General features: G+C 37.7%; 1 protein-coding gene across 2 annotated transcripts in view; it reads left to right on the top strand.

The window, feature by feature from the left end:
- Positions 1-13,674, top strand: part of HMCN1 (hemicentin 1) — a 496,417-nt gene that overhangs the window by 435,472 nt on the left and 47,271 nt on the right. For both annotated transcript variants that reach the window (XM_053606928.1, XM_053606927.1), the window contains 7 exons: positions 1,186-1,399; positions 3,023-3,157; positions 3,546-3,736; positions 5,320-5,401; positions 9,003-9,272; positions 10,118-10,288; positions 10,422-10,592. In XM_053606928.1, the coding sequence (XP_053462903.1) occupies positions 1,186-1,399; positions 3,023-3,157; positions 3,546-3,736; positions 5,320-5,401; positions 9,003-9,272; positions 10,118-10,288; positions 10,422-10,592 (1,234 nt within the window). The remainder of the gene's footprint in view (positions 1-1,185; positions 1,400-3,022; positions 3,158-3,545; positions 3,737-5,319; positions 5,402-9,002; positions 9,273-10,117; positions 10,289-10,421; positions 10,593-13,674) is intronic.

Genomic DNA, 13,674 nt, shown 5'->3' with positions numbered 1-13,674 from the left:
AAAGTATCTCAAGAATGGAAGAAAAAAAGTCCAATGTACTCAGTACTATTTGAAACCAATTTTCAATCACTCATACTTTCATATGAAGAATAGATCACAACTATGCCTGAAGATGAAAGAGGGAGGAGGGGGATGGGAGGGAAGGGGAGAGGTTGGATCGAGGGAGGGTGAATGATGGAATCACACCTATGGTGCATAATGCAAGGGTACGTGTCAGATCTATTAGTATAGAGTATGAATGTTTTAACACCATAATTAAGCAAACAAGATGAGGTATATATTAACCAGTGTGATGTAAGCATTCGTAATTCTATATGAAATCAGCATATTGTACCCTATAAATGCATTAATGTATACATGATCTATGTGTTTATGATTTAATAAAAAAGAAATAAATAATTGGAGGTTGGAAGAACAATCTGGGCTGGAGATGCTGGTGGACATCAGCATATAGATAATATTTAAAGTCTTAACACCGGGTGAGATCACCAAGGAATTGAGTATAGAGAAGAAGAGTGTACCACAGGCCGAACCCTCTCACATTAAGATGTGAATATTGAGGAAAGCCAGAAAAAGAAGATGAAGAAGGAGCAACCGCTGTAGTTGGACCACAAGCGTGTGGTGTCCTGGAAACCAAGTGATGACAGGGTGTCAGAAGGCAGTCATAATCGTGTCACATGCTGCCAGTGCACCAAGTTAGACGAGCGATGACAGCTGGTCACTGGATCTGGCAAGGGCAACTTTAGACTTGCAGGTGCTGTTAGCCGCCTCCTCTTGCCATTCCCTCTGACAGGTTTGGTGGTGGTGGTCTTTGGTACCGTATTACTCAGGCCTACCCATGCTGTCCAGATGTTATCAGCCCATGGGAATATTAGTTCTTTTCTAGTGCACTGCAAAGCAGCAGTCCACTTGAGGTACTGCTTCAGAATCTAAAGTGTTCTGAAATCTTACTACCCTAAAATGATTGTCATAGTTCTGTAAGGTATGGGCTTATGTTTAAACTTCTATTCATCTTCAGTCATGCCAGGTAAAAGCTAATCTGATGGTTTAGACTAACAGATGGAAATTTAAATTTTGTTTAGACAGGAATGTCCCTCTGGGGACCCAGCTACAATGCAGTGCGTTTCATTTAATGTGATATAAGATGATGACTTTTTAAGTGCTGGGTTTTTTTTTTTATCTTAGCTGGAAGATTCTGGGACCTACACCTGTGTTGCCAACAATACTGCAGGTGAAGATACACACAGTGTCAGCCTGACTGTACATATTCTCCCCACTTTTACTGAGCTTCCTGGAGATGTGTCATTAAATAAAGGAGAACAGCTACGATTAATTTGTAAAGCAATTGGTATTCCACTGCCCAAATTAACATGGACCTTTAATAACAATATTATCCCAGGTAGGCGATTTCTTTCTTAAGAAGTTAATGAATCCACCCCTCTAAAACTCTAAACCAATCTCCATTTATTCTAGCTGTGGGAATCATTTGAAAAGTAATGACTGAGGAACTGATTGTTTTAAATTCTGTGAAATGTATGCCTCTGCTTGGATTTTACCCTCTGCCTAGCATGTGTTGTGTTCATTCTTTTGAAAGGATAAGTTGGTCGCAGGATCATATTTGGGATACAAGTAGATTTTCAACTCAGAAATAATCTCCCTAACCCATGAGAAGACAGTATTGCATCCACATATAGGCACTTAGACTGAGCCACCAGGACCTCCTCCATCATCAATAAATGGATTAAGGTGGCTCATGCTGGAATCCTGAAGATTCATCTACTTTTACAGAGGAGATGACTTCTCCTTCTCACTGTATGAATCGACCTCTATTCTAGTATAGATCACCTTTATGTAGAAAATGTCTGGTCACAATGTGCACAACATGTTAAGGGAGTGCCTGAAACCCAGCAGCACCCATCCCAGGGAGAATAAATATCTACTTCGTTAGACTTTGTCATCAGCATAAGGACATTGCTAGTACTGAAAAGTCATCCTAACCCAAAATTGACTTCTGAAGTATTGCACTATTAGCATTTACTTAATTAGTGTCTTGCCTGAAAAATAGTAGTAAGCTTGGGGGAAACGTTCTCTTGTATATACATTAATGACTGAAATCCATCAACTTTGTTACCTTGATAATAGCAATAGTACACCTCACAAAGGAAAAGAAATCTAAAAAGTCAATATTCTTTTCTGAAGATGTACTAATTTAGCTATTTCTATTTTTAAAGTGTAATTTTCCACTTAATATTCAGAAGTATGAAATTTTTTAAATAACTTGGATGGGGAAAAGCTTGTGAGGTAAACATAATTAGATGTTATCTGGTTTACTCAGAATCTTACTTAGTGTTAGTTGTTTGAGGATTAGCAAAATCACCTTATATGCTGTTCCAAATATTAAAAATTTTTAAGTTTATAATATAAATGTTATAATAATGTCATAGACTATACAATAAATGCTTGGCTTTGTAAATGTTTCTATAGCTACCACTTAAGATTTATAAAGAAGTTTTAATTATTATAAATTTGATCATGTTTTCATTATTACCTAGCTAGTATATGTTTTCATGATTTCCCTTCTGACCTGACAACTCAGTTGAATTACAAGCTAAAACTGTTTTTATGTTTTTGATGTGAATTTGGAGGAAAGGGGGTGGTAAGATACATGAAATGGAAAATGTAATAATTCTGAATGAAAGAATTTTGAAACCCAGGGAGATTATGAGCCAACTTTAAAGCAACACATTGAGATGAAAGGTGTACTCTAAACCTAAAATAATTTTTAGAAGATATTTTTCTTCATTCTCTTTTCCTGTTTCTTCTGCTGTTTTTTTATTCTCCAAATAAGTGACTACACATAGTAAATAATTCAGAGGAAGAAATCTGTGGAAAAGGCTCTCTGCTCCAATGTCATCTCATTGGTCCAATTGCTGACCGACTCATAAATCTAGCATGCAAAATATTGAGCTGTCATGAAATGTTTCCTAGGCATTTATGTTGTTCCCTAACTTGTTTCCCTCAGCCCACTATGACAGTGTCAATGGACACAGTGAACTTGTTATTGAAAGAGTGTCAAAAGAGGATTCAGGTACTTACGTGTGCACCGCAGAGAACAGTGTTGGTTTTGTGAAAGCAATTGGGTTTGTATATGTGAAAGGTAGGTAAAAGTACTTCATTTTTAAGTTATAATGATGTGTTTATCATGAATTATTTGTGTTTTGTTTCCTTATTAAATAGTAATACAATATAACTTCAGTGCACTAATCCATTTAGTCCTGTTTCACAAATATGAAAATTCATGAGCATTTAACTCAAAAGTAGGTAAGAAGTAAAGAGATCATTTCACACAAAGTGGAATCATCACCTCAGAATGTTAAAATTGACAAAATTATCTAGTGACTTAGCATAAGCAGTTGATTTTGGAAAACCTGTGATGTTTTAAATTGGCTTTTCCTCATCTTTATGAAATGATCTTTCTAGATAAGTCAAAAATCACAAAGAAATGATCAGTGCTCACTTTTACTTTATTCCTATATTATTTCCAGAACCTCCCATCTTCAAAGGTGATTACCCTTCAAACTGGATTGAACCACTTGGTGGTAATGCAATCCTGAACTGTGAGGTGAAAGGAGACCCCACCCCAACCATCCAGTGGAGCAGAAAGGGAGTGGGCGTTGAAATTAACCACAGAATCCGGCAGCTGGGCAATGGCTCCCTGGCCATCTATGGCACTATAGTAAGTCACACTGGAGTTAATCATGCACATTCAATCCCCTACAGCCAGTGCCCCTCTGTAAGTGCCGTAGATAAGAACACTTTCTCCTACATTCCTATTTAAATCAAAGAACTCCTTTTTAAAAACAGAAACAATAGTTGACATTTTTAGTCCTTTCCAATAAGTACAGGAAGTAAGATAATTTTGTTACTTTGTTCGCAATCATTGACCAGTTATTTAACATGAGGAAATAACTTCCTCATATATGCTTTAGAAAAAGGAAATAGAAGAATTACAAACAGTTAAAAATTATAGAGTATATTTTTGTCAGTAAGCCAATAACTATATCAGGCTTTTCCAAAACTTGAGTAATTCAGAAAATGGGTGATATTTGGGCTATTATTCTAATTTGGGTGCAAGTGACCCGGAAGTGAGATATTTTATCTAAACATGTTATCAACTAGAATGCACATGGTTAATTTGTTAAATCGCGTTTGGGGAGACGTCTTCTGTGTGCTTTGTTTAATTAATAGGAATAATAATTAAAATATACTGTCTGATTTCCTGATCCAGTGGACCATTCTCAGTCTTTTATTCTCTTTGATTTCACTTTCAACATGAAGTGTTGCTGACGGTTCCAGGTTTCTTCCTCACCACTTTTCTCCTTTTCCTCTACACAAATATGACTGATTCTGAAGCCCTTAGTACTTCTACCACCAATGTTAATACTAGTACTGATGGTTTTTTTCACCACCCAGTTTCAGATTTTTAAATCGCTAGTATCTTCAACCCTAGAACTCCATGTTCCATTTTCAGCTACCTTCCAGAAACTTCTCTTTGAATAATACATCAACACCTCAAATCAAATCAGCATTTATTTTCATTTTTCCCTTATCCTCTACTTCCTGAAAAGAAGGAAATTGGAGAGAGGAAAGGGGAAGGTCTGGGTGAGAGACCTGAATTCTGCATTCAGAAGGTCTTTAGCTGTGATTCCACTTATCAAATCTAAATTCATATAGTACTTACTTTCTATACTTTATGTATAAATTTGTGACTTACACTATATGATATGTAATTTGATCCTGTGATTTAAAAACACAGAAGGATCAGCAAGTTTGTCAGAGGTAAAGCACAAGCTCATAGCCGGCAACACTTTTTTCAAGATAGGGTTGAATTCACCTCCATACTACCCTTATAAATAAAAGTGAAAGAGTCATCCTGTCTTTTACAAGCTATTTTTCACATTTCCTACAAGACACACTTTCGTTTATCCATATTATAGAAAAATCTTCTCCATGCTCCTTTTTCCCAGTTCCTTCAGAGGCAATGTTTCCTATGAGTTATTATTCTTGGAGATCAATGACAGGCCATTTTTTTAAAAGCATAGGCTTGGAATTTCTTTTTCTCCCCCTTCCCGTTCTTCTACCCCTTTTTCCTCCTCCTTCTTTAAACCTATTTATGAGGTTAGTTACATGTATATTTTTCTACTTCCATTAAAATGCCTTCTCAGAAATGAAATCTCAAACCAGCATCCAGGTGAAAAAAAGTGATTTTCCTTGCTCTGGAAGATTACATTTTTATAAAAACACTGCTTATTTCCATAGAATGAAGATGCTGGGGACTATACGTGCATAGCTGCCAATGAAGCTGGGGTCGTGGAGCGCAGCATGAGTCTGACTCTGCAAAGTAAGCAGCTTAATGAAACTTCAATGAGACACTTGCTTTAAGAAATGTTATTTAATCAAGTATGTTCATTTTCCTTAGCTTCGTAGCAAGTCCAGTAGTGGGAGCTCTCAGAGTATGTCTAATTTAGTTTTCTGCTGCTCATGGAACAGGTATCATCAAGTATAAAACTGGCAACACTTCTGCACAGTTTCCTCTATCTTATCTAATATATGCAGTGTATGATTGAAATTGATGGCAGAGCCTTTTCTTTACAACATACTTGGCGAGGTACCCTTACATTTCTTGCAATAGTGCTTACAAAGATGTCATTTTTGTGGCAGTTTTTAAATAGTTCTGAAGAATAAGCACTTAAATAAATGAGCTCAAAACTGATCCATGCTGAATGCTGTCATTGTGCTTGAAATGGCTGAATGTTCTGGGTGGAGTCCTCACACTCACCACGTGGCGCCATCAGAAAGCAGAGTTCATGGTTAGAAAGACATGACAGACTCCAAGACCCGCTGGAGAGTCCACAGAAGCACTTCAGGCCTCACCCCAAGAACCATCATTGGGTTAAGAATTCGAACAAGCCAGTTTATTTTTTGAGTAGCATCAATATTGAACGAGGGAAATGTACATTTTCTTCATCATTGAGAGATTCTCCAGTATTTTAAATCTGCCAGCTGTTTGTTAAACTATAATTCTGTAAGATTTGAATAGATGATAAACATTTAACTAACAGATCTCTGAGACATGGTTTTATTAAAATACTTATCTATCAAATGATAATGTTGTAGGATATTATTAGGAAAAAATAGGGTTCTATAGTCAACTATCTCCGAGAAAAAAATAGATTAAACAGAATTCATTCATTTGTTAAACATACAAACAACACCTCATATGAGCCTAGATCTGCCTTAGGTGTACCAAGTCTCTTTCCTGCAGCTGTTAACATATTGATGTGAATTATGGCTCAACAAGAAGAGAATATAATATATTACATTTTTCAAATAAAATGTTATTCCCATGACCATTCTGCCCTCTGTGTTGGGTGAATATAGAGGGCATCACACTCTCAATCTCCTAGCAGAGGGTTTCACTGACCCCATTTAAGAAAGACTGCACTGGGCGGTGCCTGTGGCTCAAAGGAGTAGGGCGCCAGCCTCATATACTGGAGGTGGCGGGTTCAAACTCAGCCCTGGCCAAAAAAAATGCAAAAAATAAAAAAAGGAAGGCTGCATTAGAGGCAGCTTAACTACACAGACTGACGATAAATTCATTTCAATAAATGAGACACATTAAAAACCCAAAAATGTAATTTGATTCAAATTAAGATTAAAGCACCAAAAGCAGTATGTTTATTTTGGGTAAAATGTTCGCATGTGATTGATAATTATGCAAATGATGGTTAATTCAGCCTTGAAAGATGAATTACATGTTGAATTTTATTGTTAACTAATAGCCTTATGCACAATTTAAAATGTCCAAATATGATATCTAAATTATATTTCAGAGTCTTATCTGATACTTTCTTTTGTCATAATAATATGAGCGAATAAGATAATTTAGTCATTACATTGCCATTTAGTTTTGAATGATATTTTCTTTATTCGACAGTGGTTTATTGAGTAGGTGATGCAATCCGAGTTCTAAAAGAAAAATAAAAATGCTGATCCAGAGAGTTTCTAGAGTGAGGTTAGTACACAGTTAGGAGGTGATAGTGCAGGGTGCTGCTGGGCAGGTATGAGAATAGTGCATCAGGTAACACTTGGTGAGAGAGTCAAATCTGTTTTACAGAAAACAGTAGCATGTTACTATTGCATGAAAACACATTTTACTTACATTTTTATTTTATTTATATGCTATTTATTACAGATATACTTCCCCATCTCAAATATGCAGTCACCACCCTGATAATGCCTGATTTTCATGACCTCTCATTCAGCAAATCATTCCCTCTTTCAACTAAATCCCACAAAAACACTGCTCTCAATCCCATCATACATTTTCTCAGGAATGCACACACACCCCCTTTGCTTTCCTACTAAATGTAAACCCTTCTGATTTTCCTTCAAGATTTCAACCAGTGTTTCAATCTTTATTTGCTGTTACTCTTCCAGGTAAATCATCTTTTCTATTTTCATTGTCTAAGAAAAAAGAAAAGAAAAGCTAAATCCATCTTTCATCCTGCATCTTTCTCTCCGAGTGGTGTCCCCTCTCTTCTCCGTCCATATAATTATACTCATTTTTAAAAATTCAGTTCGAGTCTCTTTTCCCCAGGGAGTTTTTGTTGGTACTATAGACCAATGTAAAGAGAAACATCCTGACAACAGCTGCATACATCTCCCTCTGCCTTCTCTCCAAGACTTGACTTGAGCACCTGTCATCTACCAGAGATACCGTTATCCTCTCTCTTCTTAAAAGTCCTTCCCGTGGTTGCCAGGATACCATTTTTCTCCTGATTTTATTTCTCCTCCAGTGTTCAGTTCTTAATATCATTTATAAGCTTGTTTTCTGTCCATCTCTTAAATAATACATCAGTTTTTGTCTTTGGCTTTGCCCCTGCATTCCTTTCCCATGTCTCTATTCAGACCTCCATATATGAAAATCTAACTGCCGTCTAGACATCTCTGTGTGAATGGCCCATGGACACTTCAAGCTCAGTAGTCATAAATGGATGCAAATCATCATTCCTTACTTCTTCCCACAAATCTGTCTGTCTTTCCTGCTATGTGCTTTTGAATTGCCAAGCAGATACCATGCCGTCCAAATCAGAGCCTTGTTGTCACCAGTTCTCCCCGTTAGTCCATACCACTCCGTGACAATTGCTTTTTCAATTGTCGAATATGTCTTCCTTTCACTTCCAGTGGCATGCGTTTATTTGATCTATTAAGTTACTATTGTTTATGATGCTGCATTAGCACACATCTGCCTCTTGTACAGAGATACTCTGGCCCCCATGAATGATTAGTTACTTGTCTAGCTTTTCCAGTGGACTGTGAGCTCCTTGAGACTAGAAATCATATCTATTTTCTTGGCATTCTTAGTGCTTAGCACAATGCCCGGCAAGTATGAATAATAGGCTCTCAGTACGGTTTTATTAAACGAATGATGATCAGCGACAGAAGAATGAGTTAATGATGACTCTTTGTCTCAGAAATCATCAAAGGAAAGAAAGGAATATGTAAAACACCGACCACAATAACAATGGTAACTAAGAGTATTGTGGGCTTACCCTGTTTAAAAGTTGTGCTTACTTCATCTTAAGTGAGTCTTAATAGGAATCTTCTGAAGTAGGCACTATTTTTAGGATACAGAGGCTCAGAGACGTAGTAAGGAGCAAAGGTGGAATTTTAGTCCAGAAAGCATAATTGTAGAGTCTGATTCATAGGCTGACCTATTAGGGGATTAACACTTTTGACCTGTATTAAAGATAATAAAACAGAGCTATGAAAATCGTATTAATGGCAATTACAACCTACCACTTCAGGAGCTGGGAAGCAACAGTGTTTAATAAATAAATCAGCCTACGTTTTTAAAAGAATAATGTCACTGCATAATGCATGATAAAAATGTTACAGCTCCACAAAAATTAAGAAACATTATGTGCTTTTTTCCATAGGTCCTCCTATTATCACTCTTGAGCCGGTGGAAACTATTGTCAATGCTGGTGGGAACATCATACTGAATTGTCAGGCAGCTGGAGAGCCTCATCCAACCATTACATGGTCCCGTCAGGGCCAGTCTATTCCCTGGGATGACCGAGTTAAGGTGTTATCCAACAACTCATTACGGATCACTGGTGCCCGAAGAGAAGATACCTCTGACTATGAATGTGTGGCTCGCAACTTAATGGGTTCAGTCCTTGTCAGAGTGCCTGTCACAGTACAGGGTGAGTGTGATTACTGGGATATTCATATTAAATAGTAGCTGAGGTGACCCAAAGCGTAAACATTATTCAGCATTTTAATTCCAATCTCCTTTGATCTTAAGATACTTATAGATGGTGGAAATAGAGCAAAAATCACCTTGCAATTTATAGACTGAAGGGACTAAAACAATACAGATTGGAACTTCAAAATATCAGGTTAATAATTCAAAATCCCCAACTAAGTTTTTGATTCAAGACTAAATAGCATTTATTCTCAAAAATCATTGTATGTATTTTTCTTTAAAGATGCTTTTATATCCCAAAAAGTAAACATATATAAACATTCCTGGTCTCTGATTCTTCTGGAAGATACACTTAAGTGAGTCAAAGGATTAGATCTAAGAGGAAGCTCTAGTTTTTTTTTTTGTTTTTTGTTTTTGTAGAGACAGAGTTTCACTTTAACACCCTCGGTAGAGTGCTATTGCATCACAGCTCACAGCAACCTCCGGCTCTTGGGCTTAGGCGATTCTCTTGCCTCAGCCTCCTGAGTAGCCGGAACTACAGGCACTCGCCACAACATACGCCAATTTTTTTGTTGCAGTTTTGCTGGGCCGGGTTCGAACTTGCCACCCTTAGTATATGGGGCCGGCGCCCAGCCCACTGAGCCACAGGCGCCACCCAGGAAGCTCTAGTTTACTGAATTTCTTCTCTTACTCTAAAATTTCAGTTTTACCTTAAAGGAGAACTTTAATAAGCTATTTTTTATCAATTGTAAATTTAGTTAGTGCATTCTTAAATGAATGATTTACAGTTTTTTTTTTTTAATTTGCAAGGGCTGAGACAAAAGTACAATGTTTTATTTGCAGTTCATGGTGGGTTTTCCCAGTGGTCTGCATGGAAATCCTGCAGTGTCACCTGTGGAAAAGGGATCCAGAAGAGGAGCCGTATGTGTAATGACCCCCATCCAGCCAACGGTGGGAAGCCTTGCCAAGGGTCTGATTCCGAAATGCGAAGCTGTCACAACAAGCTGTGTCCAGGTACACCTCTTTGTGTAACTGACAGGCTTGTGTTTAAGGGAGATTCATTTCTGTACCCCCACCTCCTGCTTGCCTCAGTGTTAGAACTTTCTACTGAAATAGACCTGATGATCTAATGGTCACTTTTGTATAGTGGACGGGAGCTGGTCAGAATGGAGTCCTTGGGAAGAATGCACAAGGACTTGTGGGAGCGGCAACCGAACCAGGACCAGGACATGCAGTAATCCATCAGCTCAGCACGGTGGGCGGCCGTGTGAAGGGAACACGGGGGAAACAATCATGTGTAACATCAGGCCTTGCCCAGGTGAGAAGCCGCGGAGTACAGTAGGATAAGCACAGCTCTTATATTTTTAATTTCTACAAGAGAATTATAATTGCCTTTTCCTGTTTTCATTGCGAAAAATATTGTGGCTTCTACCCTTGAGAGTCTGTTTCAAGAAACAAATTATGAAGGAATGACATTATTCAATGAAAATACCTGATTGAATTGAACATGAAAAAGGCTCCAAACTGTGTCATTTTTAATCATATAGTGAAAATATAAGTATTTGCTGAGTCATAAAGGAATGTCCGATGCAGCCGCCTATTTTCAGGTAAGAAAAATGAAGCTTCAGGAGGTTAAAGACTTGCCCAAAAATGCAGAACGGGTGAGGGATAAAATGCCAATAGCCACCGTTCACTCCTCACCCATCATAGGGCAGGGGCCGTGCCGGGCACTTTATCTTGTTACTGACTTTGTATTTTTGGGCTCTTTCAGATTAATGAGACAGAAACCCTGCGGGTATAACTGAAACCAAGGATTTGGACAGTGTTTCTACCTGCATGTTTTCTGTCTCTAATCTCTTCTTCCCTTTCTCTTTGGCTTTGTTCTCTTGCTACGTTGGAAAGAATGATTGCTGGTAGGTTCTGGCTCACAGGGGCCTTATCATCTAAGTACCTCTGCCTCTCAGAATTCCTATCAGCCTCTGGGAGAGAACTCGGTGTGATTTTGTTTGGGTCATCTGCTCACCCCTGGACTGAGTGCAGAAGAGGATACTCTAATAGCTAGCTTACGGGGCTCGCCCACCTCGTGTGAAAATGGGCAGAGATCCTTATTTGGCAGCCTGAAAGACATCTATACAGTCAAGGAAGGACTTTTCATTCATTTATTCCTTTATTCACCCCGCGAAGTGCTCCAGGCAGTCGTCTTCTTTTTTTTTTTTTTAATTTTTTTTTAATTATTAAATCATAGCTGTGTACATTAATGTGATCATGGGGCACCATACACTGGTTTTATAGACCACTTGACATATTTTCATCACACTGGTTAACATATCCTTCCTGGCATTTTCTTACTTACTGTGTTAAGACATTTATATTCTACATTTACTAAGTTTCGCACATACCCTTGTAAGGTGCACCGTAGGTGTAATCCCACCAATCACCCTCCCTCTGCCCATCCTACCCCCTCCCTCCCCTCCCTCTTCCCCTTCCCCATATTCTTAGGTTGTAACTGGGTACTCTTCTAAGTGAATCTAGTGGATGGAGTTAGAATGATAAACAGACAAGGTCTTCCAAATATTGATAGTATGGTAAACAAACTCAGAGTTAAAGTAATAGAGTGCAACTGGAAGAGCCAGCTTATCTGGAATGGTCAAAGAAAAGGATGTGGACAAGCCAAAAAGAGACTGGTATCTACTACATTAGGTATTGCATCCTACTGTGCATATGAGGAAAGATCCAGAAAATGCTAAGTAATTCACTAAGGTTACATACACTAAGGTTCGCTAATAAAAAGTGAATCAAGGACTTTAATCCAGGGTTGATCTGATTCCCAAGCCTATTTGTTCAGATTCTGGGTATCTTAAATCTGTAGTTCAGACCTTTAATTACATTATAAAAATAAAGTACTGTCCTAAAATCTTAAAGAAAATAATTAAAAGGCAGATTTATCTAGTCACAAAGAATTAATAGAGCTAATTGTAATAGCATCATGTTCTAAAGTAAAAAGACCCAGACATACCCAATGGGAGCACTTTGTGTACAACTTGTCAGCTATGATAACTATGGAATGAAAAACTAAGTGATAAACATCTTAAAATAAAAGTCAGTTTTTTCTCTTCGTGTTAGTAACTATTTGCTTCCTTACCGTTGTTTTGTTCACTGTTCTGTTGGCTTACTGTTTTTTAGGTTTTCTCTTGTTATGTCACCAACCCCGAACCAATTGAATTTAGCTATTGTTTTGGCATAATGCCAGTGGTGTCCTGGCACCAGTCACTAAGAGCCTACCTCTCTTCCCAGTAGGAGCATGTGTGAGAGTTATAGTGATGCCGTATTGGTGGGTGTGCTGCAGCCCTAGTGGGAGTATCCATACCACAAAAATTAGCAGATGCTATAAGTCACTTTCCCTCCCCACCCGCAGAGAGCTGGTTGTTAATATTTTTCAGCCCAGCACTGTAAAATGGGGCGATAGCTCAAGATAGCATTACTCATCCAAGAGTACGTAAAAATCTTAGGGGCAAAAGATATTTGTTGCTAGTACAAATGTACTTTTAATAATGTGAAACTTAGAGATAAGTTGCAAGACTAGTACAAAGAATTCTTCTATAACTTTTACCCAGATTCACCAATTGCATATATTTCCTAAAACAAGGAATTCTCTTTCATAAGTCCAGTGGTCAAAATTGGGAAATTCGACATCGATATACTGTTATCCAATCTTATTATTTGATCCCATTATCTAATCCACAGTCCACATTCAAATATTGTCAGTTGTCCCCGTAATACCCTTTATAACTCTTTTCCCTCTATCAAGATCTCACCCAGGACACACTCACACTTATTTGTCACATCTCCTTAGTCTTTTGTAATTGGAAAAATTTCTGTCTCTTTTTGTTTATCATGACATTGATATTTTGGAAGTGTACAGCCATTTTATATACTGTAAGGATTGTCAGCTTGGCTTTGTCAGATGTATTTCCTCATGATTACATTTAGGTTTTGTATCTTAGGAATCCTACAGAAATGACTTTGTGTCCTTCTCAGCGAGTTATTTCATCACGGGTGCTGGTGATGGTAACTTTCTTCACTTGGTTAAGGTTTTATCTGTCACAGTGTACATAGTTACCATTTTTACTTTAATGAGCCATAAGTATTTTGTAGGGGAATTTTGAGATTATATAAACCTCTTCTTATCGATCTTTCATACACGAGTTTTAGCATCCATTTATGATTCTTACTTGAATAGTTACTACTATGATCTTTGCAAAATAGTTATTTTCTAACTATCATATCTGTCTCACTTTACACTGTAACAAAGACCTTTCTTATTTGTTTACTTCTTGATTTATATCGGTAAGAACGCGTGTATTTTTCAATGTTGTGGTGCTAAGATACCATGCAATGGT

The sequence above is a fragment of the Nycticebus coucang genome, chromosome 10 (genome assembly GCF_027406575.1).
Source record: "Nycticebus coucang isolate mNycCou1 chromosome 10, mNycCou1.pri, whole genome shotgun sequence".
NCBI lineage: Eukaryota > Metazoa > Chordata > Mammalia > Primates > Lorisidae > Nycticebus > Nycticebus coucang.
Note: the sequence above shows the minus strand (reverse complement) of the source record. Positions and strands in the feature narration are given on the sequence as shown.